The 17,500-nt window shown below is 36.3% G+C and overlaps 1 protein-coding gene across 11 annotated transcripts in view; it reads right to left on the minus strand.

Annotated features, from left to right (window-relative positions):
• The window catches only part of LOC106880682 (protein numb-like), a 182,233-nt gene that overhangs the window by 71,931 nt on the left and 92,802 nt on the right, over positions 1-17,500 (minus strand). For 7 of the 11 annotated variants that reach the window (XM_089341180.1, XM_089341176.1, XM_089341172.1 and 4 more), the window contains exons 4-5: positions 7,641-7,718; positions 5,447-5,593 (exon numbers count right to left, since the gene is read on the minus strand). In XM_089341180.1, coding sequence (XP_089197306.1) covers positions 5,447-5,593; positions 7,641-7,718 — 225 coding nt within the window. The remainder of the gene's footprint in view (positions 1-5,446; positions 5,594-7,640; positions 7,719-17,500) is intronic. The other 4 variants (XM_089341181.1, XM_089341177.1, XM_089341173.1 and 1 more) reach the window with 1 other exon arrangement.

A 17,500-nucleotide genomic window follows, 5' to 3' on the forward strand; every position in this document is an offset into this window, starting at 1 on the left:
CATACATACATATATATATAAATATATATATATATATATATGTGTGTATATATATATATATATACATATATATATATATATACATATATATATATATATATATATATATATATATATATATATATATACACACACATACATACATACACAATGAGCTTCTGCACAGTTTCCATTTCCCAATTTTATTCACATGACATTGATTCAGCTCAAAACTCTTGCCCAAGGTGCTGCGTAGTGAGACTGAACCCAAAATCACGTGGCTGCCAGGCAAGTCTTTTAATCACACAGCCATACCAGAGCCTGCTCTGCGTAATAACGTATGCCATTTTCTACACCATATAAATGTTTGCTGAATCATTCTTTCAAGTGATGTCGACAATGATATCTCATAAAACCAGCTGCTAGAAAAAAAACCAAAAAACCCTTCCCCAATGCTTTGTCCTAAATCACAAACATTTTTTTTATCTAAGCCACCAAGATATTTGTTCTGAAACCAATAAATTATCTTAAGATGCGACTGATGATTGTTCGTCATCGAAAGAAATAGGAGAATCAGCAAAAAATCTGAGGAACTTCACTGCAGATAAGCCAAGATACCAAACTCAATGCTGTAAAGTATGGAGCCCTCCACCCGCTTTGGATTACCCCTGTTGTTACTTAACTGTCTGTAATGAAATCCATGATAAAAATCAACTGTTTTTTTTGTTTTTTTTTTTGTGAGAAGAGAAATGACAAAGGATTTTTTACTCAAGAGTTCCCTTCTATTTCTTCTCTTATTATATGTTCCTCTTTTGCCCCACCCCCTCTTACCTAGTTTGTTTCATTCCTACCAGTTCAGAGCATCAATACTCAACCGCTAATTCTAGTAGTAATCTACTTAATGAATAAGATTATCAAATCATTTGCCGAACTGCATTATCAAGACGTGTGGTGAGGCTGAATTTTAATCAATGACAATGGTTTACTGAACTTTCAGCTAATGGTTCGTGATTTTGCCTCTCATCTCCTCAAAGGCAGTGCAATGTGGATCATCTCTGAAAGAAGAAAGCTCCTCTACTTTGCCTTTGGAGAAAGGCTTTACGCTTAACGAGTGAAAAGAAACACAAGACGCTTTAATCTAATTAATTGCCTATGATTTAGGATGTCTAATTAAGAAAGCAACAGAGTTTAGGCTACAGAACGGTGATTAGAAAGAGTTTATTTATTTTGGAAGAAGATTGAAGAGTTACAGACTGGAAACAGAATCTGTGAGAATCTACTTGCATTAAAGAACAGTTTCAAAGAACTATAAAGCCTATTTATTTATTCTTGTTTTAATAACATCTGATGTTTTCCTAACGACTGTTGTAAATAATGGTTTCATGGATAACTGAAACTGATATATTGCCTAAAAATTAAAGATATGCCACAACATAACAACAATGACAGTAGTAGCAATAGCAGTAGTAGTAGTAGTAACGCAGTATCTTCTATGATACATAACACCTAAGTACCAAGTCTTATATAATTTGTGAAAAAAGACCCTGTGAGACCTTTGACAACAGGATGCTGTTAACCAGAGCTAATAGGATCGAGAGATCTGAGAAGTAAAAATATAATGATAATAATAATAATAATAATGGGCAACAAAGATTTGGTTTATGGAACTAAAATGGCGATATTTTAGAAAGCGAGGATGTTTCAGCACCATTGATCTAAAAGCAACTGACTACAAACCCAGGCAGAATAAAAGGGGTTAGCTGTAACTCACTGAAGAAATCATTGGTATAACTAACTTGAAATCAATTTTAGCAGGTTTTTCAAGACAGTTTTATAGTGTTGAAAAGAAACAGAAAAACCTACAAGTAAACTGGTTTGTTTTCTTGGGGATGGTTTTAACCCTTTAACATTCAGATTACGCCTATCTCATGTAATGCTTATTTATTCACATTCTTTTGAATTAATCATACATTATCTCGTAGCTCTGAGATTTTTATACGATTGTTTATTTTTAGAATGACATTGTAGGGTAGGTATGAGAGGTTAGATCTGGCTGGCTTGAACACAAATTAGGCAGAATATAGGACCTGACAAGGAGTTAAGGGGCTTTTTGTGATAGAGACGAGACCTCAGGCAACAAGAGATGAACAATGGTTCTCATGAAACGCCTGAGTTAGTCGTGAAAGTTTGAAGAAATGAAGAGGTGGGTTGACATGACACACAAACTTACATTTCAACAGATAATGATTTGGCTTGATAAATAAATGGACAAATGATATAACCAAGTTTATGTGTTAAAACAACAAACAAAACCCCCAACTAAAACAAGAAAAAAAGCTTTAATCCCCCTTTGAGAATAAAAATTACATTTACTTTAAGTGGAATGTGCACTTTATATTTTTATATTACGCAAAAATCAATTGTGTGTGTGTGTATATACATATATACATATACACACACATACAAAAGATGTGTTTGTATGTAAATGTATATAATAAATTATACATATATACATGCATACACATGTATATGCATACACTTATAATACACATACATATATGCATATACATACATAAATTTACATTTTTACATCATGTACGTCTACATACATTCATACATATACACATGCACACACACATCTATATATACACATACACACACACATATACATACACAAACACACACATATATACACATAAATGCATACACACACATACACATATATATATATATATACACATATACACATACAAATACACACACATATACATTCAAACACCTGTGACAAGCAAACACACACACATACCAACAAGCCACAGGTAATTTCGCCCACAACACATACATACAAACCTCAGCTGATAAAGAGACATTTATTAGGTTTATAAGTTTATATACACATACAAAATCCAATAATTATATACAAGCGAGGTGTGTAGAAAGCAAATATGAATACACAAAAATGCAGTTAGTAAACAGGTTAATAGTTACTTGATATGAAATTAATTAGGTTTCTTCTGTGTTAATTAGAAATTACAGGACTCCATATGAAACCACTGGTAAACCCAATAATTACTAACGATGCAATATTCTCTGATAGCAACTGCTAATCCGTATACAGAATGTAGGAAAACACTGGATTTATGGTAATTATTGATATATAACATAAAAACGATTTCTTGCCTCATTATTTTTGTATAGTTGTGGTCATAAAAATTAAGACATTTTGAATTAATTAAACGAGTCAAAGTGTGTAGGGTAATGAAATAGAGTTTATGTAATTTTTCATTTTTTAAAATTGAAACATTGGATAAAAAAAAATATATCTATTGTTTTCTGCTGTTACTAAAACAGTTACAATCAATTTGTAAATATCATCACCACCAACATCCGTGTTCCATGTTAGCATGGGTGGGATGGTACCACAAAGGCCAGCTGGGCCGAAGCCTGCACCAGACTTCTGTGACTGTTTTGGCAAGATTTTTACAGCTGGATGCCCTTCCTAACACCAACCATCCAGCAGAGTGGACTTAGTGCTTTTTACATGGCACAAGCATGGGCGAAGTCAGTTTTGGCAAGGTTTTTACAGCTGGATGCCCTTCTGAACACCAACCATTTTACAGTGTGTACTGGGTGCTCTGAAGTGGTGCCTGCACTGACAAGGTCACCAAGTACTTGCAAGATATATTTATAAATATCACTTATGACTATCATTTGTCGGTCCGAGGCTATAGTAGAAGACACTTGCCCAGGTGCCATGTAGTGGGATTGAACCTGGAATATATATATATATATATATATATATATATATAAAATCGGTTTACAGTTTCTGTCGACAAAATTCACTCACATGACATTGTTGAGCACGGGACCTTAGAAGAAGGTGCATGCCCATGGTGCTGCAGAGTGAGACTGAACCTAGAACCATGTGGTTGCAAAGCATGATTCTTAACCACACAGCTATGATCTGCAAAACTGCACACATTGTATTTTGCCTGGAAACTAGTTTTGCTTGGAGTGGCAGTTTAACTATATTGAATATGTCTGTGACATTACTATTGGTCTGCAAATGAAAGCTTCGTTACCTGTTAACAGTCCTTGAAGGAAATACACACAAGAACGTGATTTGAAGTAATGAGAGAGAGAATGAGGGTGTGGGAGGGAGAGAGGTTGAGTGAGAGGAGAGAGAGAGAGAGAGAAAAGGAATACAGTGAAGGAGGGAGAGGGAGAAAGAGAAATAAAGAAGGAGAGAGACAGACACATGTATATGTTTAGAGAAAGAGAGACAGACAGACGCAGAGATAGAGTTGGGGGGAGAGAGAGATGGGAGGGAGAGAGAGGTGGAGCAAGAGGAGAGGGAGAAAGAGAGATAAAAAAGCAGAGAAGGAGAGAGAGACAGGCATATATATATATACATAGAGAGAGAGAGAAAGCGAGACAGACACAGAGATAGAGTTGGAGAGAGAGAGAGAGAGGGGGGGGGAGAAAGAGGAGATAATTGGAATACAGAGCAAAATACAGGTCAAGTTCTTGTTGACTAAATAATTAACAGTGTTTTAAAACTGTAATTACTTTCTGAATAATTTGTGGAAGATATATGGTAATGAGGCATCATTGGCCAGTGGGAGGGGGCAGGTGGTGGTGGGGCGGAAGGAATGGAAGACTTGCCTTCTGGTTCAAACTTCACACTCTCTCAAAACTAGATTGGTGAAACAAAGCCGTTTGGAAAAAAAACCGTTTTATTTTAGGCATCGTAACTAAATTGCAGCCAATGATATTTCACATCGAGATAGACAAGCAGACGTCGATATAATGAGGAATGCACAGACAGTCACACACTCACACTCACTCACAGATATACAACAGAGAAGACAGACATACACAGACATACAACAGAGCAGATAGATAGACACACATACACACAGATAGTCGTGCACTGAGAGACACATATACACACGCATGCATTCTAATTAAAAGTGGAGAAAAATACTAATAACATTTAACTGTTCTACAGTCTGTCCCCAACAAAATATAATTTGAAAGAAAATAATATTCAGCTCATTACAAGTAACAAATTGAACAATAAAATTGTCTGAGCTCTAATTTTCAGTTGAGTAGCTTTTAATTAATTAATTTATTATTATTTATTTATCTATTTATTTATTATTTTGTTTATTATAATGATTGCTATTAATGAGTTTTCAGCTGTTTTGTATGTAAACATTTAGTTTCGAAGATCTGTTTTCCTACATTCATAGACATATGGAGAAGTAGCTGTCGGGGGGGGGGGGGAATTATAAGCCAGAGGGATGAAAGGAAAAAGGTAAAAATGGAAAAATGATGTAATTTAGTTAGTAATTATGCTTTTTGTAAAAATTAGAATTAGAAATTAAAAATTGGTTGCAAAAAAAAAACAACAAAGAGAGCAAAGATGAGGAAAAAAAAAGGAACAATAAAAAAATTTACTGACACTTACTGATTCTTTGATAGCCATGAAACCATGGCATATCCACCGCCTCGTCGTACCATCTCGGCAGATGTAAGCAAAACCTTTATCGTGATTTCGATCAGGAGCGCAAAAAGAAACTTTCTCTATAGTTTGGTCAACAATCATGCTCTGAATTTGGAGAAAGAATTGGAGAAATAGAATATATAGAAGCTTACAAAGAATGTAAACCAGCATTTAAGTTTGGATACACACACACACACACACACACACACACACACACACACACACACACATAATTATCATCATCATTTGACGTCTGCCTTTCATGTTGGCATAGGTTGGACACACATACATCCACATACTTGAGTGTGTGTATGTGAAGGCTACTAGATAAAAAAACAACAACAAAATACTGATATTCAGATTGTTGTTGAATGCTTGAAATGAAGAGTAGATAGACAGCCGACAACTGATGAAGGGACGTTTCTCTGTGTTCACTTGTTTCCCATTTTTGTCTCTTGTTTATGTATTTAACTCCTTTGTCTACATATTTCATGTTGTTTACACAGTTGGTGACATCCTGTACCCATATATGCACACATATACATACAATGAGCTGCTTTCAGTTTCCATCAACCAAATCCACTCTTAAGCTTTGGTTGACCAGGAACTATAGTAGAAGACACAGACCCCAAGGTGCCACGTAGTAGGATTGAACCTGAAACTATGTGGTTGGGAAGCAAGCTTTGTTCTCGTTTTTTCTCTACGTAAGTTGAGAAAAAATAACAAAAACAGTAAATGAATTAATTATTTCTCTACTTAAGTCCAAAGACCTTTGATATTTTCTTCTCAACATTCGGATTTGTTTCTGTGGACAAGGAAGACAATACGGCATTTACAGGCCACTGGAAATGAGCAAAGGAAACACCCACATGCATACAAGTTGATACTATTTCAAATATGACAACAGCAAGGTAATTCTAGAATTGGGTTCTGATTCATATAACTGGTTGGTTTCTCACTCTGCGAAGTCTGAATCGTCTTCGTCGTCATCATCATCATCAGCATCACCATCACCATCAGAAGCAGCAGCTGCAGTATTGTATTGACGTCCACTTTTCTGTGCTTGCATGGATCAGGTGGAATTTGCTGAAGCGGATTTTCTATAGCTGGATGCTCATTCTGTCACCAACCTTCACCAGTTTCCAAGCAAGGTGATATTTTCTGATGACCAGGCGTGTTTTCCACAGAACATTAGAAATGAATGACACTGCTTGTATGACATGACAATCATTTACAACTATCACGCAATGTTAAGACAAAGAGCACACATACGTGCACACATACACATGCATATATACATGATGGGCTTCTTTCAGTTTCCCACACACCCTAATTCACTCACAAGGCACTGGTTGGCCTAGAACTGGAGTAAAAAGACACTTGCCTTAAGTGCCATGCTGAAATAGCAGTGAAATCTCCCTAAAAAATCCCATCCTAGTAACTTTACAAAAGGAAGGATAGAACCAACACAAGCTAAAATGCCTTTGCCTCACATGAAGACACGTGTCGCCCAGTCTAGGAACCACACTCACAACCAAGAGCCTAAACAGTCTAATCACGAGGCTAGGCAGAAGCTCTGTTAGCAGAACAAATAAAAATATGCTACTGAAAGTTGTAATTAAGGACAATGCATTTTAATTACATAAATAATCTATATTCAGGATTTTTACATGCATCCCTCACTCCACTCTGTTTAATCCTCTCATCTTTTGAAATGTCAAGTCAGTGTTATTGCCACAGACAGTGGCTAATTAGATTAGTAGGTAGGTTATAATGTTGGATTTGAAGGAGAGAGGTTTTGAGTTCAATCTGAGGGTGGAATATACATTTCATATTTTGACATATAAAAGTCAATCCATGCAATATTCCACATTGTAGACGACAGTTTTACACGTAGGTAGCTCAGTTTTGGCATAGGGGTACATCTTTTCATGTGGAGGAGATCATAAGCTTCATGACTTTTGATGAAATTTGTTCTTTTTAGCTCCTGACCAAAAGCAAGAATATTATGTACCCTACCTTATTACTACAAAAGATATTGCGAAAAATTCACTGACCAGAAAAATAATTCATTCACTGCCACTCACCCAGCTGCCTTAGCAAGACTGTCAATGAAGAATTTGTCTTTGATTTTCTCTCAGCCAGGACTTACCTTGCTTATTTCATCTACAACTCGAAGAGCATCCCCTGATACGTATAATATTGCCCGTTGATATTTGCCTTTACATTGCTGGAAAATAAAACAAAAACAACAACAAATGAGATCCAATAACAAAAACAAGAACATTATTTACATTTGATGGATATTTGTCCTCATCTTGTTTGTTGTTAACACAACGTTTCGGCTGATATACCCTCCAGCCTTCATCAGGTGTCTTGGGAAAATTTCGAACCAGGGTTCTCATTCCTAAGGTATTTTTCAATGTTATTATTATTACTATTATTATTCAGGTCACTGCCTAGAATCGAACTCGGAATCTTGGGGTTAGTAGCCTGCGCTTTTAACCACTACGCCATATGGCGACTAACCCCAAGGTTCCGAGTTTTGCACTGGGGTCAGTGTAATTGGCTTAATCCCCTCCAAGCTGCTCTTGTGGCAAAAATTTGAAATTATTGTTATTAAGGTGGTGAACTGGCAGACTCATTAGCATGCTGGGCAAAATGCTTAATAGTCTTTACAATCTGAGTTCAAATTCTGCTGAGGTTGATTTGCCTTTCATTCCTTTCAGGGGGGAAAGTGTGTGTTTTGATAAAACAAGTACGAATTGAACACTGTGGATGGAGATTGCTGGCCTTGTGTCAAAATTTCAAACCATTATAAAAATAATATAATAATTATTATTAATTTTGGGTAATAATTTTATTTCTGGTGCCAGTGTTACTTAAATCTAGATGTAGCTATAGGGATCATGTTGGTAGTTTCTAGAACATTACTAACACTGACAGCTCTTCCATTTGATTAAGTGCACAGCTCAGAGTCAAGCAGGAATAGAAACACAGAAATACTGCAGTATTTAATATAACTGGTTGCGGAATCAAGTTATCTAATAATATCATACATTAGTCTTTTGATGTAAAATGAAAATAAATAAAAATACAAGCCTCACTCCAAACACCAGAGATATTTATTTACAAGATTGTCTGAAAATATGCGTAATTAATGTATTTTTCGTATTTCACTTTTCAAAAGGGCGCTATATTTTATTTTGGCACTAAAATAATTTTGCTAATTAGGCATAAAGCATTGAAGTTGTCATCACCGTCGTCAGCATCATCATCATCATCACCGTCATGTGACCATTGCTATTTGAACTCTTTAGTCAAATGTAATTCTTTTTTTTTCTTTTCTTCCACATTTTGAATCAATCATGCATCAACTTGTAGCTTTGAGATTTTGATGATGTGATTGTATATTGTATATTTTCAAAATGGCATTGTAGCGCAGGTGTGAGAGACTGGATCAAGTCAGTTTGAGCGTAAAACAGGTGAAGATATTTGGCCCAGGCATGACCAGTTCAAATCCTGAAAAGGGTTAATGCCTACTTTTCCAGGCTGGCATGGAACAAATGAGACTCCGTTGAGATAGAATTTTCAACAGCCGGACCGAATGCTCATCAACCATTTTTAAGCAACATATTCATATATTTCTCCTTGTCTATTGAACAACAGACAGGACATGTTTTCACAGAGGACTGCAAACAAATATCATTATTTGTATGAATAATTTCACTTTCTCTTACAATCAACATATACATATAAAATCAATAGAGATTTCACACACATCTATCTATCTATCTATCTATCTTTCTATATATACACACACACACACACACACAGATATAAAATCACACACACACATTGTGTGTTTATGGATATGTTTAAAGCAGTTTATATTTACGTGCCGCTGGCATGTAAAAGTACCCATTACACTTTCAAAGTGGTTGGTGTTAGGAAGGACATCAGGCTGTAGAAACCACGCCAAATCAGACTGAACTCTGGTGCAGCCCCTCAGCTTACCAACCCTAGTCAAACCATCCAACCCATGCCAGCATGGACAACAGACATTAAATGATGATGATGATATACACATACATTCATACATATATCTCTATATAATAATTCTTTCTACTTTAGGCACAAGGCCTGAAATTTTGGCAGCACAGAAAGAACAGCAGACCAATCGACCTTGGTGATATTTGAACTCAGAACAGAAAATCAGAAGAAATGCCACTAAGCATTTTGTCTTGTGTGCTAATGGTTCTGCCAGCTTGTTGCTTTTATGATAACCATTCTGTATAATAAAAGCTGGTATAAATAATGTTGGTTGGATGGTTTCTACAGTAACGCTTTACATTGTATAGAGAGAGGGGGAGAGAGAGTAAAAGAGAGATACAGGGAGAGTTAAGAGAAGAATTTAAAGTTGATAGGGGGACAGTGCAATTGAGAAGTAGTAGTAGGGAGAGAGGGGAGAGAGAAAAGGAGGGAGAGAAAGAAAAGGAAGGGGAGAGAGAAAACGAAGGAGAGAGAAAAGGAAGGAGAGAGAAAAGGAGGGGAGAGAGAAAACGAAGGAGAGAGAAAAGGAGGGAGAGACAGAGAGAAGGGTAAGAGAGAGAAAAGGAGAAAGAAAAGGAAGGAGAGAGAGAAAAAGAGGGAAGAGAGACAGACAGACAGACACAAATACACAAACAGACAGGCGCAGCTTTAATTGAAAGGATAACATAATGGACAAAAGACAAAAGACAAAAAAAAAAAGGGCAAATTACTTAAACAGATCCTCCAAGATAGATTGATTACCAGCAGAAATATATTCCAATGTATTCCAATATATTCCACTGAGATTTTGTGCCTCTATTCCAGCAGAGATTTCTTAATGACATCTTCCAGATAAATCTGGCAATCAAATGAAACGGTTGTGGTGACATCAATTCAGGCCAATTTCAAGACAAATCAATAACAGTGCCTTGTGCTTTTCAAATGTGTGTGTGGGTGTGAGCAGGCGCTTTGAAACAATAATTGTAACATATTTGGTTTTAATCTCTAATGAAAATACCGAAATTCCAAGCCACTTTCTTTCTTTCTTTTGTTGTTAGTTTTTCAATCCTGCCAGGCATTCTAAAAGATGTGGCTAATGAAACAAAGATTGATTAAACCCTGATGACAAACTGGCAAATTCAGGCCAGTGGGTGGTTTCCCCCCTTTTAAAATTAAACTGACAGGAGAAAAGCCAAAAAAACACTGTTAGTGTTTTTTTTTTTTTAATGTCAATTGATACAAAGAAGTTCCCTAAAATTGTGATAATCCCCTTCTGTACTTTTGCAACAAATTCGCTAAGAATCAGGTGATTAGCATAAAATATGTTTTATATGCATCTAACCATGAGTGCCAATGATTTCCTGAAGAACAATATTCAATACTTTTGACACCAATCAGCAGAGAGAGAGAGAGAGAGAGAGAGAGAGAGAGAAGTGGAGAAGAGATATGGAGGAGCGAGAGAGAAAGAGGTGAAGAGAGACTTGGAGAAGAGAGAGAAAGGTGGAGAAGAGAGAGTTGGAGAAATTGAAGAGGGAGAGAGAGAGAGAGAGAGAGAGAGAGACGGGGGTGGGAGAAGAGGGAGAAAAATCACTTCTGGTTCTATGGTATAATAAGCCTTATTTTTTAAAAAAGCGATCACAATTAAAATATTCCATAAAGATTTTGTGTTAATTTTATGTTCTGGACATCAGCTTCATAAGGAAAAAAGGTTTTCTTACTGAAGTCTTTAGTGTTTTCAAAACTAATAGCTGGGTGCTTTAGAAGCTTGTTTTGCAACCAGCAGACATTAAATGATGATGAAACATGCATGCCTTTGTGTTTGTCTGCAACCACCACTTGATAACAGGTGTTGGTTTGTTTACGTCCCAGCAGTAACTTAGCAAGCAGCTCAGCAAAGTAATTGATAGACACTAAGTACCAGTCTCAAAAAAAAGCAGATCCTGGAGACAATTTGTTCGACTTAAAACCCGTCAAGGTGGGGGTCCCTGCACGGCTGCAGTCCAATGACGAAAGCAAGTAAAAAAAAAAAAATTTAAATAAATAATTAAAAATTTTTTGAAAACCTTGAAAGTATTGGAAGGAAGGGAGGTGAACATCCTCTCCTCTGCCTAGTGCTGTTGTTGTTGTTGTTGTCGTAGTCATTCACAGAACCAGACGTGCTTCAAAGCAATTTCTCGGTTGTGATATTTACTAATACATTTGAATGGCATTATCAAATTATAAACACTGACATTTATGATGGTATATTTTGTAAATACAACCGCGGAAAGGGAGGAGGCGGGCGGGCGGGGGCGGGGTTGGGGGTTGGGGTTGCGAGGAAGAGGAACGGAAAAAAGGAAAGAAAAGAAAAGAAGCAAAAAGGGGAGGGAAAAAAAAATGTAGTCTGTTTGTCGTCAAGTTGAATCTTAACCACGTAAAGACAAACCGAGGATTTGTTTAAGTTACATAAGGAAATGTGGCTGCCCCCCCCCCCCACTCCCGCCACCCCCACCCCCACCCCCACCACCAGTCAGTGTTTTCACTGTTGCTGCTTATTTCCTGTACGTTGATCCTATGAGATCAAAATACTGTTTAGTTCCGAACAATGGAATAGTTTGAATATCTGTTTCTTGAGGTTTGTATTTCTTGTGGATAACAGAGAAGGGTGGAGAGAAAGAAAAAAAGAGTGAATGTGTGAGGGTATGAGAGAGAGAGAGAGAGAGAGAGAAAGAGAGCCATGAGGAGGGGGACAATGGAAGGAGGGAGAGACAGAGAAAGGAGAGGGAGAGATGGATAGAGAAACAAAAGGACAAAGAGAGGGGGGACAGCAAGGGACAGAGAGAAAGGACAGAAAGGGAGAGAGGAAGAGAGACAGAGAGGGCAGGGAAGAGGGGGGAGAGAAAGGGATGTGAGAGAGAGAAAGAGAGAAACAGAGAGAAGAAAGGGAGAGAAAGATGGATAGAGAAACAGATGAATAAAGCAAGTGGAAGAGAGAGAGAGAGAGAGAGATGCTTAGCAGAACAAAGTGTGGTAGTGTCTGCATCTTTAAAAAATGCTGGCCCTGTGGGTAATACATCATGGGTTCAGATCCCACAACAGTTGTAATAGCCATGGAACAACACAGCTTTGACCAACAACCATTAATTACCAAGGTATTGTTAACACCGCTGCCACAACCCAGATTACTAATTAGTGTTGCAGAAGAATATTGACTAACAAAAACTCATGTCTAATGAGTCATTATCATTAAGAATATTGACTTACAAAAACTCATGTCTAATGACTCACCATCATTAAAAAGTTTTCATACAAACTACTTTCAGCTGTTAAAAGGAATTCAGATTTTTTAATGAAACTAATACTAAGTCCTTGAGGGAGGTCTAAAGTTAAGCACAATTAATCTCAGCCAATCACAGTCAATCTCATCTAGTCACTGAAGTTAATTACAATCATTTACCAAAACTAATCATAATCAATCTCAAGCAATTTCTGTGCTTAACTGCAGTCAATCACAACTAATCACTGGAGTGAAACACAATATAAATTAATCACAATCAGTCATAATCAAACATCGAAGTTAATTACAATCAATCACAGTCAATCACTGAAACTAATCACAATGAATTTCAACTAATCACTGAAATTAGTCATAATCACTCTCAAACAAACCGTGGTGAATTATAGTCAATCACAGCAGTTAATTACAATTAATCTAACCAAGCATCAAAGTCAATCTCAACCATTCACAATTAATCACAACAAATCACTGAAGTCACAGTTAATCTCAACCAATCACCAAAGTTCATCAATGTCAAATTCATTCAATCAGTGAACTCAGACAGTACAGAGACAGGTTCGTTCCTGATTGGAGAGTCAGGGGTATGAGTGTCTGTGGAGTGCTCAGCCTTTTGCATTGTAATTTCATGAGCAGGCTGTTCTGTAGACTGGATCAACTGGTACCCTCGTCGGCGTAACCGACGGAGTGCCAGTTATAAACTTAGCAGTTCAGCAAAAGAAACCAACAAAATAAGCATCAAGCTATACGAAAATAACTACTGGGGTCGATTTATGTGATTTAAAAAAACCCCTTCAAGATGCAGCCCCAGCATGGCTGCAGCTCAACGACAGAAACAAGTCGAAGATAAAAGACAAACCAAAAAAAAACAAACGAAGAACAATTACGTAACAATACTTTGTAGTAAAAATTTTGAAGGAAAGAGAAAAACGAAAAACAAAAAACCAGAATGAAAAAAAATTTCCTTTCTCAAGTTAAATGTAATAGAGCTGAAGTAAGCTTCCTCAGAAAGCTAAGTCAGTGAGATCTAATTTTGATTCCTCGTTGGAACAATTCACATCATTTAACTTTGGTTAATGTCCTTGAGAAGAGTTTTAATGCCATATAATCTCGTTCTCTATCTCTTTCATTCTGTTCTTCCCCACCCCCTCATTTGCTATATCTCTTATTCCTTCTCATTCTCTCTTTCCCTATGTATATACACTTCAGACCATTTGCATATACCAGAAATCAATACCACATTTCTAAATCTAGACGACAAGAAAACACAAAAAGAAAAGCTATATACACTATTAAGGTTTTATATGAATACATATATACATACATATATATATATATCTATTTATATACACACACACATAAACCTGCACACACATATGCAATGCGTATATGTTTATATATATGTATATATAAGTATACATATATATATATATCATATTTCTACAATATATATATATATATATATACATACACAAACACACAGGCATACACACACCTTACATATATGCACACACAGACCACACACATATATATACACACACACATGCACATATTCAAGTAGAGCTCACATTGGTTGTTTTATGCTAAGAATATGCATAGGAAAGTCATTCACAAGATATTTATTAATATCTTTGTTTAGCTCATGGTAAAAAAAAAACAAGGATTAAAGAATTTGGTGCCATTATTTTAACAGAGGATTTGAAATGGAATATAATGTAACAAACGTAATTAATCACTAATTAGATCATTATCAAAGTCAGCATTATCTACATTTATAAGCTTGTTACAGTTGTTTATTCAGTGGAACTCTGCTTCACAGAAGCCAAATTGAAGAAAACATTTCTATCGTCTTCTCCAGAAAGAATAAACAGAGTCCGTATTTGATGTACTGGCCTTGTTGAGTGGGTTAAGCAGTTTGCTTGTCAACGTTTCTGGGTTCAGTCCCATTGCATGGTACCTTGGGTAAGAGTCCTTTTACTATTGCTCAAAGCCACACATATATACATACACAGAGGCCCACATACATAGACACAGAGCACCCTCACCACAGAATCCGACATACATACAAATACACACAAAATCTCATACACACACACACACAGAGAATATCCCACCACACACATATATACATACACAGAGGCCCACATACATAGACACAGAACATCCTCACCACAGAATCCGACATACATACAAATACACACAAAATCTCACACACACAATGGTTTCACCTAATGTCTCCATCGACCAAATTTCAATATATAGATTTTCCAAACTTAGTTACACCCATACACCCACATATACATCATACAAAGACATACACCCATGACATATATACACTCACATATACATCATATACACATGTCATATATACACCCACAAAGAACATGCTAGAGAAGAACTTAACAATAATCTAATCTTCAGGATTAAAACTAACATTTACCTGAAGAGATCAAACAGAAATCTTGTCTAATTTTCTGTTGTAGATAAAAAGACACACCTGAACAGGTAAAAGACAGGTGATTACCATGTGATATAGGAAGGTGTTGTGCTAATTTCTAAGTTGTTCACAGCCAATGATCAACTTTAAAATCAGCTCATTTTCTTCAACAGCTGCTTATAATTTGTTACTGCACTCGGTGAGTAGACTGTGGCCATGCTGGGGCACTACCTTTGACAGTTTTAGTTCAGCTTACTGATCCCAGTACTTACTTTAGTGGATGGTTAAGTTCAGTTTTAGATCTAACTGAAAGAATTATTTTTACACAGGTACACAGAACCAGAGCGCACACAGGGTAAGTTATATCTGCCGTGTGAAATATGTGCACGTGTGTGTGTGTGTGTATTTACTGTATTACTAAATTAAAGGATAGAGATAATGTAAGGGACACAGAGATAATGTACATACATACATACATACACACGTATATGCACAATATACATAAATGCATACACGCACAGATAATATGAATATATTCAGCCGGTTGGCTATTTGCAACCCCAATGAATGTTTTATTGAAAGTCAGGTTTTTACCTAAGGTGCCATGCATTGGTATTGAACCCAGGGCCTCATGCCTGCAAAGTGAAATTTTTAATCATTCAGCCACAACACATCCACACGTATACTATATAATATTCTATGACAGTTTCTTCCAATTATTCTTTTACCCCCAATACTTTTGGCACTCAATTTAAATAAAGGTGTATTTTGGTAAAATATTCATTAGCGAATCTTTCAACTCCAATCACATCAAAATCTATTTTTTTTATTCTTGTCTTTAGAAATAAATTCTAAAGAAAGCGTCCCCCCACCCCGTCCCTTGTTCTTTCTGTTTTTTTCCCTTTATCATTGGTTCAAGGAACTGCAGGGAATAAAATAAATATAGGATAAGAAATTATTGGAATATTCATCCAGATATCTCAAAACAAATGGAAGTTCTGCACATAACATTTTGACAGACTTCTGCTTCAGGCAAGATGCAATACACACACACATATATGGATGCATATATATATATATATATATATATATATACACACACACACACACATACAGTATATATGTATGTATGTGAATGAATATGCAGCATAATAGTGACACCCTTAAATATAAGTTTACATGCATATATACATACATACATATATACATACATACACAAACACACACACACACACATATATATATATATATATATATATATATATATATATATATATAACCATCATCTTTATATATTTATATATATATAACCATCATCTTTAATATATATATATATATATATATATATATATAAAACCATCATCTTTGAAGTAGGCATGTGTTGGGTCATCTGATTGGATCCAATACATTTAAGTACTGCATTGTACTCTACTGTCTGCTTTGATATGGTCTCTATTTCATCCCTAATTAAGGCCCTTAACAGTTACTACCACCCTGACACAGAGCAAACCTGGGAGTAGTGATGACTAAGGGGTGTCTCCACACTCCCTAAAACCCTTGAATTCCATAGCTGGGGCCTCTCTGTATAATTTAGTGTAATGCATTGTCCAAAGCAACGAGCTGGCACAGTTGTTAGCAAGTCAGACAAAATACTTAAAAACATTTCTTCCAACTCTTTACGTTGTGATTTCAAACTCCACCAAGGTCAACTTTGTTTTCCCTCCCTTCTGGGTTGATGTAATCGACTTGTCCCCTACCCGTATAGTGTGGAAAACATGTGGTGAAACACTGAAACAGTGGCTGCTTCAAATGCTTAAGCAGAAAGTTTCCAGTTTTGGTTTGTGAGAAAATCAAGGTTGGTATGTTTTAATGGGACACGTAATTGGTGGCTATTTCCGGAAGACACCATGTCTGGCATTGAAATAGAATCACGGGATGCTTCTGCTGCAGTTGTATCTGATTTCTTGGGAAACAGGAAGTCATAAAATGTATGAAGATCTTGTGCAGATCCTTTTAAAGCAGTCTTCAAGGACTGGGCTGCAACATGAGTGTAAATGTGCATTTCCTGCACCATCATCTGAACTATTTCCTTGAAAATCATCAGGGAATAAGTGATGAGCAAGGAGAAAGATTCAACCAAGATGTGGAGAACATGGAGACTAGATATCAAGGCTGGTGGAACACCAACATGATGCTGTCTACAGCAGGTCACCATAAAGAGACTGTCGTGATGCAATTTATTCACTTAATGCAGCAAAGAGAATGTTCA

Source organism: Octopus bimaculoides, chromosome 24, assembly GCF_046866305.1.
Source record: "Octopus bimaculoides isolate indiv1 chromosome 24, ASM4686630v1, whole genome shotgun sequence".
In the NCBI taxonomy this organism is placed as follows: Eukaryota; Metazoa; Mollusca; class Cephalopoda; order Octopoda; family Octopodidae; genus Octopus; species Octopus bimaculoides.